Source organism: Halichoeres trimaculatus, unplaced genomic scaffold (genome assembly GCF_033239565.1).
Source record: "Halichoeres trimaculatus isolate MK-OKI-2021-1 unplaced genomic scaffold, fHalTri1.1 fHalTri1_scaffold_1, whole genome shotgun sequence".
In the NCBI taxonomy this organism is placed as follows: Eukaryota; Metazoa; Chordata; class Actinopteri; order Labriformes; family Labridae; genus Halichoeres; species Halichoeres trimaculatus.
The window spans coordinates 30,013,143-30,032,824 of record NW_027437179.1 but is presented as its reverse complement, the minus strand read 5'-3'; the positions used below and the strand labels follow the sequence as shown (position 1 = coordinate 30,032,824).

The 19,682-nt window shown below is 39.0% G+C and overlaps 1 protein-coding gene across 1 annotated transcript in view; it reads left to right on the top strand.

The window, feature by feature from the left end:
• Nucleotides 1-9,722, top strand: part of poc1a (POC1 centriolar protein A) — a 48,552-nt gene extending 38,830 nt beyond the window's left edge. Inside the window, exon 11 of the mRNA XM_074673239.1 lies at nt 8,847-9,722. Within this exon, the coding sequence (XP_074529340.1) occupies nt 8,847-8,957 (111 nt within the window). The 3' untranslated portion in view covers nt 8,958-9,722. The remainder of the gene's footprint in view (nt 1-8,846) is intronic.
• The last annotated feature ends 9,960 nt before the right edge of the window (nt 9,723-19,682 follow it).

Genomic DNA, 19,682 nt, shown 5'->3' with positions numbered 1-19,682 from the left:
CTGCAGTCCATTCACTGGAGATAAACCTGACAAAGCAGCATTATTTATTCCTTCTCTATACCCCTGCTCCTTCATACATCTTTCCCTCTGTATTATTTTTCACTATTACAGCTCTTTGTAACTCTAATAGTCGAGGAGACCGAGAGAGAGAAGATGATGAATAATTCAACGTTAGACTGAAGCCTCCAAAGCCCAGTTTGCTGTGTTAGCTACTTTCACTTCCCCCCACCTCCCTCCTCATCCTCATCCTCATCCTCATCTCCTCCTTCACCCTTTTCTTCTCCCTCTGTCTTCTAATTCACGGCTCTTACATGTCTGCTCACACTTTGTGCCTGCGACACTCACGCTCATCCCCTCCTTTCAAACGTTCTCTCTTAATTACAGCAAATCTTGATGAAGGATTTTAATTTGAAGTACAGTGGCACTCTCTCTTCTTCAGTAGATCAGACAATGGTGTACTTGAAAAGAATTTAAACTTTCTGTAAGATTTCCCTTACAAGGGGGAACACTCTGGAACAAAATGTCTTTCATTAACACTTCTTCTTCTCCTGAAACGAAAACTTTCCTCTGCTGTAATTTCTCAGAACTATTAGTGTACAGTGAGCAACTGTGTAACCACTTCCCTTTTAGTGTCTTCATCAGAACTGATATGCAAAGATATGAACAGGTCCACTGAATTCAGGTTCCTGTTAAAACAGATATAAGTGGAGCTGAAAGGAACTTGCACAGAAACTGAAAGATTGTGCTGTTTGTTTGTTCCTTAGAAAAGATTAGAACCGATCAAAGCTCTTCTCAGAAACCACTTGTCTTTTTCTCACCATTTTTTCTTTAAAAGACTGCAACATTTTCCCTGCAGTGTTTGAGATACTGGAGAATTAGAGGCAGCCTCTGATTTGTATGCTTGGCAAGAATAGCTCTGGGAGAATTATACAATTTCTCTTAAAATGACACCCTTGACAGTCTATTTAGTTCCTCTCTGAGTGAAAGTGAAATTAAAGAAACTCCCCAAGATTGATAACAATAGTTTTGAGTCACATAGAAACCCAAAGTACAAACAACATTTATCTGTATTCATACAAAAACTGCTTTATAGTAATTTGTAAATTAAATAATAAAGTAAAAAAAAATATGCAAGAAAGCTGTTTCTATTTAGGTCAATGTTCAGTCCATTTGTTATTTTCAAGGCAGAGCCATTCAAGTCCCTATCCTGACATATAGTTTTACAAAAACCTGTACACAGGACTCATTTTTACGCTCAAGATACTCACGACAGTGTGGTGGTAATTAGGGATGCCCCGATCCGATCACGTGATCGGGATAGGATCGGGATCGGGGCATTTTTTAAAGATTGGAGATCGGGGGAGAGAGAATCGGAAAAAGCCTGGGGCCTTAGTTCTTGTTTTTAATTAAAATGTGTATAATAGAACATCATCATTCATTTTAGAATATAACTTTATTTGTCATTATAACAAGTACAACGATATTGCAAACAAGAAATTGCAACCTTATTGTCACACACATACAAGGTTATCTTGTGGTGCACCACTGAGAAGCTTTATTTTTATTTTGTTGATCCAATGCTGCACTAAGTGGAGAAAAAAAGCTAAATCCATGTTGGCTAGAATGATACCTTCATTTAAATAAAGTAAAAAAACTGAAAGGACAACTTGTAGGAGTTTTTTTCTTTTCTTTTTTCCTAATGCATTGCTGAAAGATCGGATCGGGAAATATCGGGATTGGCAGATACTCAAAATAAAAAAATCTGAATCGGATCGGGAACAAAACAAGGTGACCGGCACATCCCTAGTACTAATGTACCGAAAGATCAGAATCAGAATCAAAGATACTTTTATTGATCTCTGAGGGAAATTATGTTTCAGTTTCATTCCTTCCAAGATGCATAAAACACACAGTGACGTGGCATTTTTCATGAATACCACTACAGGCAGCTAAAGTTCTATATTTGCCCTTTCCAAAAAGTCCATTCTCATAAAACCATCCGCCCACTTTGTATCAGGAAAATCATTGCTAATTTTAAGAAGTTGAAGTAAGAATAACATCTAAATTGTAACTCATCTTAAAAAAATAAATAAATAAAAAGTTGTAAAATCCACCCAATTTCCGCTATACAGTGTTATACAAAAAATACCTCATAAACAAGTTGATATAGCGTATTTACAACAATAGAATTGTCTGGCCATTTTTGGATGGGTCAGGCTTTCAAGATGGGCCGTGTAAGTATTCAGTGACTGTGAAGCTAAAATATTTAGAGCTCCCACTGCTGACTAGCTGCAGTAAGGGTCATAAACTTCCTCCTATTGATTCTAATGCGAAGAACAAAGAGGAAACCATGAACCAAGACACGTGAAATGCAGTTTTTTCAAGCATGATCTCTGTCATTATAGTTAATGAGTGACTTGTAATTAAGTGTGAGTTCAGCTTTTTGCCAAAACTGTCTTGGGCATGTAGAAGGTACCAACCCCCTCATGTTCTGATCGAAAGAAGATGGGCTCTACGAGATGTAGATTTGGGGGGGTCACCACGTTAAGACTATATGATGCTGTCTAATCTTAGAAAACCTCATTAACTTTTGTTTTCCTTTTTTATTTTCTTGAGTCCCAAGCTGATGCGCATTTAATTACTCCTGTGTACACACTTTGTCTCTCACAAATTGATCTTAGTTCTAATTAACCTGGAAAACAAATAAAGACGGCAGAAGAAACAGAGCCGCTTGTCTGTCTGGTGCCATTCAGTAGAAAATGCTGCTTAAAAACAAAAATTAAAGAATTCAAAGACGAAAACAAACAGCTAAAGCCTGAATGTTCACTATTTTAAAGTTTCATGCTTTCACAGCATGCTAACAGGCTAATATTGACACAGTAACACAAGGCTGAAGCTGTAAGGTTATTTTAAACCTTAGCTTATGGATAATAGCACCGTAAATCTGACATTATCTTCATCTTTCATTAGCCTTATGCCACTTCCTTATTTATTTATTGAACATGTGAAACGAGTCTTTTTCAGCTATCCTTTTTTGATATTTATGTTTGGCATTGATAACAGGCATCACTTGGCTACATTTGAGAAACTATCTGACTTTGTCTCGCTCTGACTTTCAGACTACTGTAGTGTGGGTCATACCAGAGCTATGAGACCAGTTCTGCTTGGGGCGATGCAGAGTATAATGTGTTCAGGAGAGAAAAGAAAAGCCAGCTTCCCCTATTTTTAGGAGCTTAAAGATTTGGTTTCTACTCCAGATGAAAACTATATGGCAGTATAATGTTCCTGCTGCCTGGGGACACGTGCGAGATAACACACACACACAAACACCAACGGCTGGCCTGGCTAAGGACCGGGTCGCCGTATCGGGTTGGGGAGATAAACAGACTAGTATTGATCCAGAAAATGGAGACAGGCAGAGAGAGGGAGAGAAAGAGGAAATACAAGCCCTTTTCTCTCCCGTGATGCATGAAGAAGCAGGAGATGTTATCTAGTTTGATGACCCAAAAGAAAACACCACTCGCCCACTCACAGTTGAACTCCATAGTGTGTGTGTGTGGGTAAGTGTGAGATTATCTAAGGGATTTTAACAATCTTGTTGAATTCCTCCATCATTACGTGTTTAATTATTCATGCCTGGTTTTGTGTGTGTGTTTGTGTGTGTGTGTGTGTGTGTGTTGCACTGTGGGGTCACACACAGCCAATTACCAAACACAGCTGGACCGCTGGATTGTGTGCGTGCTGCATATGGTGTCTCAGGTTTGAAAATGACTGTTTACATGTGCGAAACATTGAGGGTTAGTTTGAAGCTATGTGATGTGTTTATGGTGAAAACTTCACACCATTTTTCTCCACGTCGGGCAGCTTACTGCATCATGTTTGCTTCACTTTAAATCAAAGCTGAGAGAAGGAGCATCAAAAGGTATTGTGGAGAAAAAAAAAAAATACTGTTTGAGCAACCCTTAGTGTAAGCCGTTTCCCATTAGCCCTTAAGGTTTTGGATTTAATGTTTTAAAAATGGAAAATGTTTTATAGACAACACTGAAAAAAATGATCCCATAAGTGTCATGTGAAGAGTTTGAGTAGTGCAATAAAATCTTAGTTCAACTTAAACTCATTGGCTGCCAGCCATTTTTAGCGCATCTTTAATGATCTTTTAAGACCCAAATAATATTGTTTCCTATGACTATGTAAACACCAAAACTACTTTAGAAGAGTGGACTCTCTTCTTTTATGTCTCTCTTTCTATTTTTAATAAAAAATGTCATTTTTTTAGTTCGCACTTGTCTTGGGTGCTCCCTCATTTGTTCCTCTTCATCATCTTTGTCGTCATTTCTCACAATTGCGCGCTCTTTCTCTCTGAACTACCCAGACACATCCTCAGTTTGAGTGTGAGCTGCCTAAACTTTTCTGACTTGCAACATCTTGCCAAGTTGCCGTGTCTCTGTCATCTCACATCTTCTTATATCTAAGCTGGTCTCTCATCCAAAGAGTGCACCGCTCTCACCCACAGTAGTTTACGAGCATGACTTTGATTGATGAGCTTCGCCAGTCCCCACCTCCCTCTGAAAAACATAATTTACTTCTATAGGCACAGTTGGAATCAAATCGATGTCTATCAATGTCAATGGCAAATGCATTAAAAAGCAAAGACGGTCATGATCACTGAATGCTGACTGAACTAAAAAAGTAAAACACAAAAATGCATTTGAGGTTGTCATTTGAACTAATAACTATGTCATCTGCTTTATTTCTAAAAAATCCTGTCAACTCGCCACGACTAGCAGTGGTTGTACTTTAATGCTACTTCACTTTGAGATGATACAGTGTGAACTTGTATCGTCCTTTTCCAATAAACAGGTAAATGTTACTCTTAAAACAACATTCTGTTGTAAATGGTGATATTGTGCCTTAGCTGCACAGCCCATTTACCCTCCATGGCTAATACAGAAATAATATACTGATCTGATACATACATACAAATACATATTTGTTTGTGTCTTGTTACATGTCAGTGTGTGTACACCGTCTTTACTGTTCTAGAATTTGCCTGTTTCATGTTTGATAAACGATGTCACATTGACTTGTCGTCTTTTTGTCCTAAAACATAAGAGGAAACAAAGTTAGATTGTTAATATGACTTTCTATTAATTGTGGCGTCTTGCTCAACATAAAAGTTCAAATTTTCTTTGGTCCATTTCTATTTATTTGTCTTGAAATGAAAAATAAAAAATAAAACAGGAAACCTGCAGCCAGGTGGACATGCACAAACAGACAAATTATAGAATAGAACAGAATAGAATAGAACTTTATTTGTCATTGCAAGAAGTACAACAAAATTATTTAGCATAAAATATTGCATAAAATAGTATAATAATAAAATGATAAAAATGGCAGAAAATAATTTGCCGTAATCTTATTTGGTTTAGTCAAGCTATAGAGATTGAAGATATCTGCAGTATGGAGTTCATTTATAGAGCAAGAATAATGGAGATATACTGACAGTCTTCGTCCTCTCAGTCAACTTATCAGGCTTCATCTGAGTTCTATAGAAATGTAAAGGCAAACATCTTTTGTTAGTGACATTGTTGTTTACTTTGATGGATCGATGGATGTAGCAGAACCAAGAAGAGAAGAGAAAATGCATATTATTTAGACCTTATTATGCACACCCTGCATTACAGGTGTCCAACATAAAATGTATGTGACCTATCTGCTGTTTAGTTAGCCTGAGTTATGGTTTCATTTTGATTGAACAATTTAATCCAGAAAGTTTGTGAAAGCTGACCGCTTTAGAAGTAAACCTAGTTGTTTTGTTTTCTCCCTGTCTGTCTCTCACACAGCTGGTTATGTTTTGATAAATGACTCATCTCCACTCTGCTTTCGAGCAATTTTAAAATTACACTCACTGGCACAAGAGGAGCAGTCAGAGTACAGGTCAAGACATGTTGACATATCTTTCTCTCTCTGGTCCAAATCTACAGAGCCTCTTCTGTTAGGGAACAAAATGTTTACTGACTGATGGTTTCTGCACTGAGATAAATTTTCGTTGCCGAGTACTTCTGTCCGAAATGATTTGTCCCTGGGATTGTGATTCTCACCCCGCAACAGTGGCTTTTGTAAACAATAACATCAAATATCATGGGGGAGCAGTGGCCACTAAAGCATTTTGTGAGGGAAAAATAGCGACTTTCAAAAGATTTTTTTTCCATCTCATTTTATCTGTTTCTCCTGCAGACGGATCAGATTTTAATAGAGGAGCAAAATACCAAGCAGATAACAATCAGGACTAGAGGTGTCCTAGTCCGATATTAATAGCGGATATCGGTCAGATATCAAGTATCGGATTATATCGGAATGCATCTAAAATCCCCGATATAAGCAGTCCATTCCAGACTCTGCTCCTGCTGTTTGTATTTGATTTATTTAGGTTATTTTCTGGGTCTTCTAATTTATTCTTTATTTTATGCAATTACTAGTACATTCTTATGATGAAGGTTAAAATTTCTGTTACCCATTGGTTAATAATAAATAGGTCAGTTTTTCCTCATACCTACTGTTGCTGACTACTGTTCTTTGTTGGAATAATATCACTTAATCAAGCCTTTTCTAACATGACAGACACACTACAAAATAGATAATAAAAGTATGCATGTTTAATGCTGATATCGTATTGGATTAATATTGGTATTGGCCAATACTCAATGCTGCAGTATCTGTATCGTTTTGGAAGTGAAAATGTAATATTGGGACATCCCTAATCAGGACTTGATTGTTCTTCAGCAGATAAATGTAAAATGTATGCAAGCCTCGACAAGTTTGAAGGTAGAAATGACAGAAAGTACATAGGTTTATGAAATCAAAGAACAGAAAAGAAGTAAATCAGTCAAAGTGAGCTGCATTGCAATAATTTGCATAAATGCGTGTGCAGGGTTTTATGCCCAGGCAGGATAGTCTAATCACCTTTCTCCTTTCCTGCAACATTTATACAACTTAAAGAGTCACCTCATAGCCGACACATCCTTTCACAGACATTTTTGGACGTCTAACTTTGGTCTCCTGAAGGTACAGACTATTACTCCAGACAACGTTTTTTCCAATGTCTACTTGACGTCCATTCATGACGTCCACAGTACCAGTATAAGAGCAACCCACTGTGCAAAGAGATGATCAAAACCATTGTCCATGCTGGGTCCAAAGCCAGCATCCCTCCAGTTCCAAAGCCAAGTCCCGATCAACTGAGCCACAGTATCTGCTGATGGTACTAAAGCCATTTTAAACATTCTTACTGTTTTTAAACTACTTCTAGTCTCTGTGCATAACTGTAGTCCAATTTCAGAAGGTGGCATACTGTTCTGGTTCATTTTCCAAAAGCTCTATTTGATTTACTCAGCAAGTAACTGCAAATACATACGAACATGTTTTACATTTCTACCTCAAACCTGCTGCTGAGCCAAATGAAGCTACAGGAAAATTAAGTGGTACAGGATAACAAATCACCATTTTAGAATGAAGAACAAGAAATGTGTACAAACAAAATATTACTTTTATTCAAAACTCATGTTTAAAGTTAGACGTCCAACAATGAAGTTGAAAGGACATCCTTTGTACGTCTCTTTGCACAGTGGGCTCACTCAGCCATTCCTGCTTGGGCATACACTCGACAACCAAAAAGCCGACATCCAAATGTTGAACTTTTTATTTATGTCCGAGTGGGGTTGTGTGCCCAAATAGCAGACTTAATAGAATAGAATAGAATAGAATAGAATAGAACTTTATTTGTCATCGCACAAGTACAACGAAATTGCAAAGCTTCTGTAAGGAACTTCTGAATCATATTGATTTTCTCCATCCCTCATGGAGATAAGCAGAGCCTCTCTCATCCCTTTGCTAATTTAGTCTTGTATATGAGTAGTCTTCTGCTGGCTTTAACAGCCAATCATGCCACTCGCTACTAATAATGTCTGACAGCCACCCCCACAACTGTCTCAGTTTTAAAAATAATGACTTTTTAGAGTAAAAAGTCTCATTTTGATTATGGTCTTCTTTTCTTTTGTAGGTTTTAAAGAGGCATCAAAATTAATCGGAGATTTATTTAGTAGCAGTAGCTTTCCTTTAGCTAACAAGTAGAGCGTAAGAATAATGTTAAATAGCAGTACTTCACATTCTCTTTAGAAGAGTCTCGTCCAGACTTGTTGTAACAGACGTTCACTCTTTGTTTCAGAAGATGAAAGGCAGATTAATTTTATCTTGATGTGGCTGCTAAACCTGAGATTGAATAAAAGACAGAGAATCCAGCTTCATCCTCAGTAATCTGTTTATTTAGAGGGTGACACCCCTGGAAGTTCCACCTGGAGGCGCCTTTTGTAAGCAGGCGCAAATTACACAGCGATCATTGTACAAGCACTAACAAGCAATACAAATACTGTCACTGTTGGAGGATGCTGGGAGGAAAAGTATGTCGTGCTGTGATCTCACTACCCACACATGGCCATCCTGTTTCGGATAGCAACTTTCTTGTCTTCTCCGTGTGCGTAAGAGTGTTTATGCAACTGTGTGAGAGAGTGCGTGCCAGACACAGAAACTCAGCCCGGGCTGCAGATCTCTCCTTGATAATCAGCTGGATTGTCTTGCACGCACAACATCTGTCTCAAACACACAAACTGCCTCTTTCACACACACAAGCACAACCATTATACAGTCATTACTGTCAGGCTGATGCTGTACAGTCCTCTCTAACATGCTCCTTCTCACTTATCCATCTCCTTCCTTCCTCTTTTCCCTTCTTTTCTTTGTCTTATTCTTCTCCTCTTCCTCTCTCTTTCTCTTTCTCTGACTCCATCCAGACGGTTTCGATCTTGGAGCAGCGGCTGACGCTGACAGAGGACAAGCTCAAAGAGTGTTTGGAGAACCAGATGGAGATCGGCCTACATCTTCGGAGACGAGAGGAGTCCTAGAATGATGGTGGTGTCACAGAGAGGTCGAGCTGTGTGGTGTGAGGGAAACGGGGTCACATCAGCACCATTAGCAAAAACACTCGTACGCAACACTCTCTGTGTAGTGAGATCACACTTAAAATGTGCAATGATACGCGCTGTAACACATTCCCAAGTGTTGGCGTGAACTGTTTTCCTGACAGGACATTAAATGCAACCTGAGCCTTTGGTGTGGGGCTATTTAACAGAGAGATCTGCAAAGTGAAGGAGATGAATATTAGAGAAGTTGTTCCTCTATAACAGTGCTGAGAGCGCAGTCCCTTTCTGCTGACAGAGGACCTGCTGGTAGTCACTGTGTGTGTGGGTTTCTGTGTGTGTGTGCACACAGTGCAGGCAAAAGCAAAGACACATGTGACACACTTTGGTACTTGCCTGTGCCCTGCACATGCGGATGTTTTAAATACATTTGTGAGGCAGACTCATGCAGAATGAATGAAACATTGACTGTCTTCAGCTCCAGCCAGGAAAGATTTTTTATTTTTTAAACTGCAGGCTTGTTGAAATGTTCGTTAAACAGGAGTTAACGTTACCATTCTTAATGTTACATTGTTTACTACGTTTGTTTTCACTTGTGGTGTAGCCCTGAGAGAAGGCGAAGAATCAGTGAGAGCTGAAAAATGACACACAGGTTTCCCCTTTGAAACAGGACATGAGGCTGACTGCCTTTGAATCTTCTTGTTTGGCATCATCACCTGTCTTATAGCTAAAGCATCTCCAATATGTCCCACAAATCAGAATCAGAATCAGAATCAGAATCACCTTTATTGGCCAAGTATACAAATAGATGATACCTACTATCTTTCTGTCTGTGCCTCATAAGTGTCACCGGTAGTGCCTCCACTGACAAAGCAAAGGCAGCAAATTAACTATTTTTACTTTTTTTTTTTTTTCTACTGTTGGTTGTTCATTTTGTAACTTCATGTTGTAGCTTTAGCGTCCTTCAATTAGTTTGACCAAACAGTGGATCTGCTGATATTATCTCATACCCATACCTAAAAACACTCAAAACTATCAATGACTTATTTTCATTCTTTAATGTCACATCCACTTTAGTGTAGATACTGTTAAAAAAAAATCACAAACCACACTTTATTTTAAAGTGTCAAATTAAAAAGAATTGTACATTTCATGTTGGTTCCCTTTAGCTCCATGCAGTAACATACATGAATTTAAAAAGAGGGTGTCAACCTTTTTTTAGGCTTTACTCTTTTGGTACTTGCCTGCCACTGGTAATAGCTTTATAGAATTTATAGCTGGATAAATACCTATTTTTTTCTCACACTGGTGTTTTACAAAACCCCTATTTCAGCCTCTGTGTGAAGTGCTTTGTCTCAGCTGCTGTTTCTTTTAGGCTCCCTGCTCCACAAACCCCACACCCTCTGATTAGCTCTGAAAGCACATGTTAAACTGACAGTTTTTATCAGTTTACAGATTTGATTTATGCAACATGTATGTATATAGTCGAAAATTTGACACCCAGTATGGTTACTTTATATCCTTGTTTAAAATACGGGGAAGCACAATATCCACTCTTTAAATTTGCTTAGAACAGAAAATGATTTTAAAAACCTTTCAATAAGTAGTTATACTATATTTAATTAGCTGTTTTAAAGATAAATACTTCTATAGAAGCCAACTATTTAAATTTTTTTGATTGGATATGAATTTTGCCTTTTTTATTTATTTTAGAGGGACAGACCAAAATTACAGTTGATGTGAAAACTTCAGAAAATGTAATATTCTATATGAAAAAAATGTAAACACCAGTAGTTTAATACATGAAGTTGGGCTGATGGTGCTCTTTGTTCTTGTTTTACAGTTTTCTATTTTGTGAGTGCAGTTTGCTGGTTGTAGTTACTGCAGTTTGAAGGAAGTTTGAAAAATTTTATACACTGGAAGTAACATTTTTGTGGACCTTTATAATAAATATTTTTCAGTCATATCCCAGACATGCGACCTGTTCCTATCTCAGTTGTTCTTTACAACACTGTGTAATACAGAGTTTGTTTTCACACTAGTTGCCAAGTACATGATGTCACCGGGTCCTGTTAGAGAGCGCTTTGTACTCTGATTGGTCTAGAGAGCCCCAAGAAATCACGACTCCCCTGTTTTTATTGTCCTCAGCAGAGACATTAAGATCAGAGTCCGTGAGCCATGTCATCCAGCCCTGGAGGCCATAAATTTCCTACTTTGTCTTTGCTGGATTTTGAGTGAGAATTCATTACAAAAGCATGAGGTTGGCAGCACCACACACCTGCCTTGCTTGTGTTTAAAATCCTTATGTTTCACCCCCGGAGTAATTTACGTAACCTGACCACTGATGCTGGATCAGGACTTTTTATTTTTAGGAGCTTGAATGAAAATGAGCCTGAGGCAACATGAAGACACACTCCATTTTCCCGAGCAACAGATTCATCAGAGACTTAAAGAAGTGTTCATTCATTTCTTTTTTTTTATTATTCAATTCAACACACGGGTGATATGTTTACATAGTAAAGCAGTGAATCATACTGAGACTCAATGTGAAAGTCTCAGCAGCTCTGGGAGAACCGTGTGGCGTCATTAAGAGGGGAAAATATTAATGACTGTTTCTTTAAGACTCGCTCAGGCTGCGCACTGATGGAAAAAGAAGAAAAACAGAACCGGAATTCTGGAGCTGTGCTGCCGGGCCCACTCTCTTCCTTCCTGTCTGGGGCCCAAGAACACACACACACACACACACACACACACACACACACACACACACACACACACACACACACACACACACACACACACACACACACACACACACACATTTGACCACTCATGGCAGAGAAAACGGCTCCCTCTACTATGGGCCTCAACCAGACAGCCTGCCAGGGCTGGAGTGGAGGAGAGGAGGAGGGGCTGTGGAGTGGGTTCAATAACTACAAGTCTTGACTTTGCAAGTGTGTGTGTTCTTCTTTTGTCTTTGTGGGGACCAAGAAAAGTTTCAAAACTTGGGATGGGACATTCCTACAAAGTGAGGACACTTGGGGCTTAAGGCCTCACTTTCTAAGAATTTCATTTAGCATTTAGTTTTGTTTCAGAGTTAAGTTGTCAAACCTTGCTGAAGGTGACTGAATCTGTAAAACATATAACAAAGCGTACAACCTAGACCTGGTCTGTTTGAATGGTATGTAAAGATACCTTAAGTCATCTTTTGGAACTAAACAAATAAAACTTGAATGAGCGGTGAATAAAATCTGAGATTGAGACTAAAAATACGATTTTTTTTCAAGTGTATATTTAAGATAAAAATTAAAAAAAAAGATTTACTTTTCTTTTTGTTTCATTGTTTTATATGACTAAAAACCAGGGCCAATGCAGATACCACTGTCTAAAATTATGTTTTTTCATCACTTTTTTGTATTTCTTGGTTCCAATTTTTCATTTTAAAATGAGCTGCTGCTAGTAAATTATTTTTTTGATTGCTGTGATAAAAGTTAGAGCAATTGTTATTCAGATGGCTACAGTATTGAGATCCATTGTGCTTGGTTTTAGCATCTTATTAGCTTTTAAAATGATAGATCCTCCCCACACTGAACTCCCTGGTTCAGATTTCAGGTCTCACCGGTACCTGAAGCAGCCAAGTTGCGGTTGGAGGTAGAGATTTATTTGTAATGGTTAAGGTTACGGTTTGGGGCTTTGGGAAATGCATTACGTCAAAGAAAGAGTGTGTGTGTGTGTGTGTGTGTGTGTGTGTGTGTGTGTGTGTGTGTGTGTGTGTGTGTGTGTGTGTGTGTGTGTGTGTGTGGTTGTGTGTGTGTGTGTGTGTGTGTGTGTGTGTGTGCATTAGAAGGAAAAGGAGAGAAAAAAGTTGGAGCACAAGCCTCTGTAATATGTAGCCCATGTGTGGCCCACAATTGTGTGTGTGTGTGTGTGTGTGTGTGTGTGTGTGTGTGTGTCTGTGTGTAGGAGGGGGTTGGTGATCCAATGAGGAGAACATCTGGATATGTTTTTCCTGGTGTGCTGTGGTCGTTGCCACTGCTTGCCTGAGTGTGTGTCAGTGTGTGTTTGAGTGTTTTACTGGTTCAGTGTGTCAGGTTTTTGTTCTCTCCTCTCCTCTTTGCTCTTTGTTTCTGCACAGTTTGTGTCTTATTCAGAGGGAACTGTGAGATTGAACAGCACCCGTCCACTTGTTCTGCTGTGCCCTGATTTTGCAGCAGGTGGAGGCCGTGCTGTCACAGTTTTTTTTTAATTTTGGCAGCAGGATAAAAAGAAAAAAACAGCCTTTTTTACCCCAAACATCTAATTCCAGTGTGTATTCTTGGAACTACAAGCTGTGCCAGTGTGCATTATAATTTGTATTTGGTGAGGCAGTTTGGTGGTCAGTGCTCATTGGGCTGTAGGGGAGCCAAATGTTTTGTAGTTCTTGGAAAGAGGCGGTTTAGGGATACAAAGTACATCGGCAATAGAAAAAAAGGAAAGAATAACCATGTTCAAGAGTTTCCACTGAGTCACAGCAGGTGCACTGTGTGTCCACAAGCACAGAGATGTGTTCAGAAAACACTTTTAGTTAGTTTTAGCAGGTGTTAGCTGGAGTTAATTTCTGCAAAGCGTAAATTTAGGGGAATTTTGCGTCAATAAATTACTTTGCCTTAATACGTAATGTTTTTAAATGTGTGTTTTAAAGCTCAGATAAGTAGTTTTAAGCTGGTTGTAAAATGGACTTGAAAGTAATACCCACGCCTTATCATGAAGCAAAAAAAAAAAAAAAATGATACTTATATAATAGTTTCTTCTAAGAGATATATTTTGGTTGAGTGACCTGGCTTGTAGACGTCACAGAAGCAGGGCAATATATGGACGCCTTTTTGATGATGTCATAGAAATTAATTGCGATAGGACATGCATCAGGATGCTTAGTAAACAGGTTTTATAGAGGCTTTTCCTTAGTCAGTGTTGCATAGCATACACACAGATTCAGACATCACATACATGAGCAATCCATCCCTCAACCTGTCCGACATCAAAGAGGGCATCATGCTATGAGTGAAAAAAAAAGAATATAACCTTTTTATGGTGAAAAAAATATTTCTTAGAGGAATTCTAGAAAGAAGCCAATACAATTACATTTAGTAATTTTCAATACAAGAGACAGAATGCCAAAGAAACCGATTTTTTATTATTCTCACAGCAGAGCCAAAAGCCACCCAGTGGTTCAGTACTGTTCATCTTGGCATGGCATGCATTTTATGGTGTTTCCACAATCCTGAGACAGACCCCTAAATAACTGAGATAGGCCGTCCCACTTTTTGGCACCCTTCTGTAGGGGTGCCAGACGAAACCTATACGATCTCAGAGGGTGGAGCTACAACACTGCAGACTGTTGATTGGTCGAAAGAATTGTCACTTACCGCGCGACAGTGGCTGCATTTCTCCTGGCGGCACACAGTCTTCTCTGAAACAAAGCTTGATTGCACTTTGTATCAAAGAACAACATGCAAATCAAACAAGGAGGACAAAATGCTCGATCTCTTCCATTGTTGCCCTTTAGCCGCGGTTCCACCAAGCAGTCTGGTTCAGTTCAGTACAGTTTGGCACGGTTTTTGTACAGCTGAGCCTGATCCTGTTTGCGTTTCCACAGCAAACTGTGCCCTCTCGTGGTAGGCGGCGTGTAAGCCAGGTGCAGAAAACTACAGCTGTTAAACAATAGCGTGACGCAGTAGCAGGGCAACACAGTTTATCCCGCTAATAAATCCAACAAAGAAGAAAAACGATGCAATAAACAAAGAGCATAGATGGAAGCCATGCAGCATTTCATCCTCTCTGGGATTGGCATGTAGCTCTTTGATACAAAGTGCAATCAAGCTTTGTTTCAGAGAGGTCTGTGTGCCGCACTGTGTCACGCTGCTATGACGTCATACTATGATGTTACTGATGCAGCTGTTGGCACCCAGCTTACATGCCCCCTACCACAAGGAGGCATAGTTGGCTGAGTAAATGCAAACAGGACGAAGCTTAACCGCGCCAACCCGTGCCAAACCGTACTAATCTAAACCGGACTGCTTCGTGGAAATAGGGCTAAAGTAAGTTATATTTCCAATTTAAAGGTAGCAGGATGAGATTTTTCTTCTGCTAGGAAACAGTTTTTTCAAAGCAAAATCAACAAAAAATAGGAGGTAACACTTTTTTCCACAGGGGGCACCAGAACATACAAAAATTCAAAGTTTCTCTCAGGAGCTTTAAGCTGATGTTCCCCAGATTAGTAAGAACTGAGCCAATTCCTAGGGCTGCCCGTGCGCTTGTTGATCACATGAGGGTTTCAAATATCTTTTTAACTTCTCGATTTCTGCATGTAAAGTTTATCTGCATGGAGGGATAGGGTTGAAGCACAGATATGAACAGTATTCTCCTGCTTCTGGAAAAAGTTTTGACCAACTGGGCATGTCTCAACTGAACTGTGTCTGTATTCAATCAGTCATGAGGTAACAGGAGATAAAGGTATGTGCTACCTGTGACTAAACATCAAATGTGAGTTTGTTAAGAAATGGATCTGACAAATGAAGCCTCTAAAAGCCACACCACATGTGTCTGAACTGCACATGTCCTTAAGCCATCTTTTAATGATTCCAGGAAGTTACTTAATTCACTTCATGACTAAATGCTCCGCAGATGTGAGATACTTATTTTATAAAACCTGACCATTTATTTTTAACCCAGTTCTTTTGAAACTGTTTGATCAAAGTCCTTCTTTTCAAAGCCTTTGTTTTTCTCTGGGTTGAGAAACAGATGCCAGGCACCAGGTTTTTAATAAAGACCAGATACTCTACTAAAAACATAAGAAAAAAATCAAACATTAACTGTGGCTGAAGGGCTGCCATCTCGGTTGTTTACGAAAAAGTATCTGCCCCCTGATTGGTTCAGAATATCTGAGATTGTAGGTAACTCTTTCATGACAGCTTTTCCAGACACGCCTGCCACCTGAATGTGAGCTAACTGATGGCTCTATGAGTGTCAGGCTAATCTTCTTGCTTTTGGAGTCAGCCTCAAGTGGACATCTGAGGAACTGCAGTCTTTTTGTACTTGCAAGCTTCTTTATTTGTTATCTCCAGATGTAATCGCCTGGCTACAGACTATAAAAACTTGTCCGGACTAAAGAAGATTATTTTAAAGATGTTTTGAACAACCCTCATGCTTGATCTCTCAGTTTATTGGATGACATAAAACAATCCCAGTATGGCTCTGTAAGTTCACCAAAGTCCTGAGCCTCATGTCTGCTTGATTTGACTAAAGTCCCCAGTGCCTCATTTCCTGCTTCCCCCCTCCTTCTCCCCTTGCTCCCCTTTTCTCTCCCCTCTCATCACCTCCCACTCCTTCCCCCTTGGAGACTGGGCCCAGCTTGTCGACAGCGGCTGAGGTTTGGCGCTGTGTTTGTGCAGCCCACGCTTTAGAATCGGCTCCAAAACCTCTGTCTTTTCCATTCAACCCCAACGAGAGTGTTTGGACGCAAGGAGCAAGGTTCTGTGTTTATTCTTTTGTTGTTCGAGAGCAAAAGAAGAAACACATTTTTCAATCCCAATGATTTGCTCTCCTGTTATAATCTGTTTCCTTTTATCATCAGTCTATACCTGGATTTACCTCAGATGATAAGACTATTTCACCTGTGCTTCTTCCTGTGAACACCTGTAATTTATGCATACTAATCATGTCGTTAGCACAATTTCACAAATGAGGGGAAAAAAAGCTACCATTCAGGTCACTAGTGTAACCTCAGCTCTTAATCACACATGACCTGCAGTGCCCCTGTTAGGGAAACAGAAATAAAACCAGCTCACACATGCTTGTAGGTGTGTGAGCATATGTGCTGAGTTCAAAATTGATGACCTACTTTACGACAGGCCAACCCATAAAACAAACCTGCTGATAACTCAGGGAACACCCGCCCCTTTCAGAGCGTCACCTCACCTCACACTCACCTGCCTCTCCTGAGGTCAAAACCTTTCAAACACACCCAGAGTTCAAGTTAGTATCAAACCAGAGGAATGAAAAACACACCAGGAAACAAGATACAGAGTTTGTAATAGCTTACGGCACCCCATTGAAGTTTACCGCCTTCAGCTATTGAGGCAGAGATGTTTTTTTCATTGTCAGTCAATTTTCTTTTTTTACCTCATTGTTCAGTTTATGATGTGGCTCTGCTCACTATTCCTCTCTGTGTAAATCTCACATTAAATACATGGAACTGGTGAGTTTTTCCAGCAGCTTGAAACAGGATGCTGGAAATTCACCTTCTTTCAGGGATATTAAAGATGAGTTTTCCCTCAAAAGGTACACCCAAGTTTACAATAGTTTAATGTAATGACATAAATTGAGCTCAATGAAGTGCTGTCAAATTTGGATTGTTATGACTGCTGCTACACTGATAGGCAACCATGAGTGCTTTTGACAGTGTAACTGTTGAAATGTGTGTCATGTGTCATATATATATATATATATATATATATATATATATATATATATATATATATATATATATATTTAGGGCTGGGCAACGATTAAAACTTTTAATTGTAATTAATTGCATGATTTCCCTAATTAATCATAATTAATTGCATTGTAAATTCAAAATCTAATAATGAACTCAAAAGCAGTGTATAGTGCACTTTTATTGGAATGTTCTGCCATATGAACGAAAGTGCCATAACATCTGTCATGCAAACACTAAATCAGTACTTGTTATACAGTAATAGTTAAATCACAGCCCAGGGCGCTCGCACTCAAACCCCCCTCCCTGCTCCTCTGCAGGTTTCCTCTGCACTCAGACGGGGCCAATTTTTACTTGACCAATAACACAAATAAACAGACTCCCACCGGAAAAATCTGATACCGGTCTGCACTCACGCTTTATTTAGAGAATTTTCAGCGCGTTACTTTCACACAAAACACAGCTAAATAAGGCTCTAGTTCTCATCGTGTCTCTTCGTCCTGGCAGACTACCTGCGTTTGTTTATATCTGGCACGCTGCACGTGCGGACTGATACACTAAGCGGCGAGCGCCTTTAAGTTCCGTGACGTTGCCCCTCTTCTCCATGCTTGTTTTGGTTACTTATCGTGTTTTTCCGCCAATTTCTCTTCCAGTTCTGGTGCGGTCAGCAACAGACATTTACAAAATAAAAGCATGTGAGCAACATGCACTAATGTATGATAAAATATTCAACTATTATTATTGCGATTATATAACAGACATCTGTGAATCAGTCAAAGTCGTGCAGAGGATTAATAGGCTGGAGAAACTGGGATGAGATGAATTAACACCCTGCAGCATCCTGAAACATCAGGCTTTGCTTTCACTTTTGGAAAAATACACAGACATACTATAACTGCAATTGTTGTGACCATTCACCCAAAAAAGTTAATTTATTAATACATTTTTCAAACTCAGTCTAACATAAATAAAAGTCTAGTGAAGCACTGTGGGGATACACAGATCAGAAGAAGCCAATGCAAAAGTTCTATGTTTCTTGTGACTTTTTTTCAACAGCAAGCAAATGAACAAAATAACAAGGACAATCATGGCTCCTTTCAAAACCATAGGGCCCACCTTGGTGCCTGTCATCTACTAAGTAATGTCAGGGGCCTACAGCGCTACCCAATCAAACAAGAGAACGGAAAAATACTGAGTTTGCAAAATCTAAATATTGAGTCGACTATCACCAAATTTCAGCTTAAAAAAAAACAATTCTTCCTAGTATTTCAAAACGAAATGCACAACATGAAGATAACTACATATAAAAGCTCCTACAGAAATATTCCAGCCTGTAAAAAGTCAAGTTAAGTTAAGTTATTGATTTTGAAAACCATTAATAGATTAACTGCCTTCTTATTTTGCGTTTTGCATACGTAATTAAACAGATTTTTACAGGGTCCTTAGATGTAAACACAGTCTCTCTCCAAAACACACTTACAAAGGAGAAAATAATTGTTAATTAAAAAAAGCCTCACATAAGCTCTGAATAATGATGACAAGTGATGACATTTTTTGCACTTTCTTTATAACAGTCAATCTTAAAATCTACTATTACTGGTGAAATTGTGTTTGTATGTATACATACAAACACAATCGTTTACATACAATCATTATCGTTCATAGACTGTATTTTTGACGCCCCTCCCCTGTGATTCACTGACCAATTTTCACACCCACATAGAGCAATTATGTCCCAAAATCTTGGCATTGAGATCCTTTGTTTTATTTAAGTAATGGCAGCAGTTATGAGGTCAATTGTGTAAGGCTCAAAATTAGTGGACTAATGTTGTCTTCATGAGCTGTGAGTCAGCTCCTCCTGGATCGAGCCGAAACAGTGCAGAAAAAGTGAAACTGAGATGTGAGATAGAACAGATTGTTACAACAGTGTTATTTGGGCACCTTTGACCATCTGTCTTTTTCAGCTGTCATAGTTGTACAAAAGGTGAGGCTGAGGTGTGTGAGTGTAACACAGAGAGGTGAGGAGCGGGATAACACTTGGTGACTCACCTCAGTGTTTTTACAGTCTCGCCTACTTAGGTACAGTGTGTTTACTCTGCAGGTAGATAAGATTCAGGAGGCAGGTAGGTGAAGATTAAAGGTGGTTTAAAAAAATAAATCTTTAAATAAGGAGTTAAACTGAGTCAATGTTTCTTTTGTTGTATTGGTGCAGTGGTGTACTAAATACTCTCTCA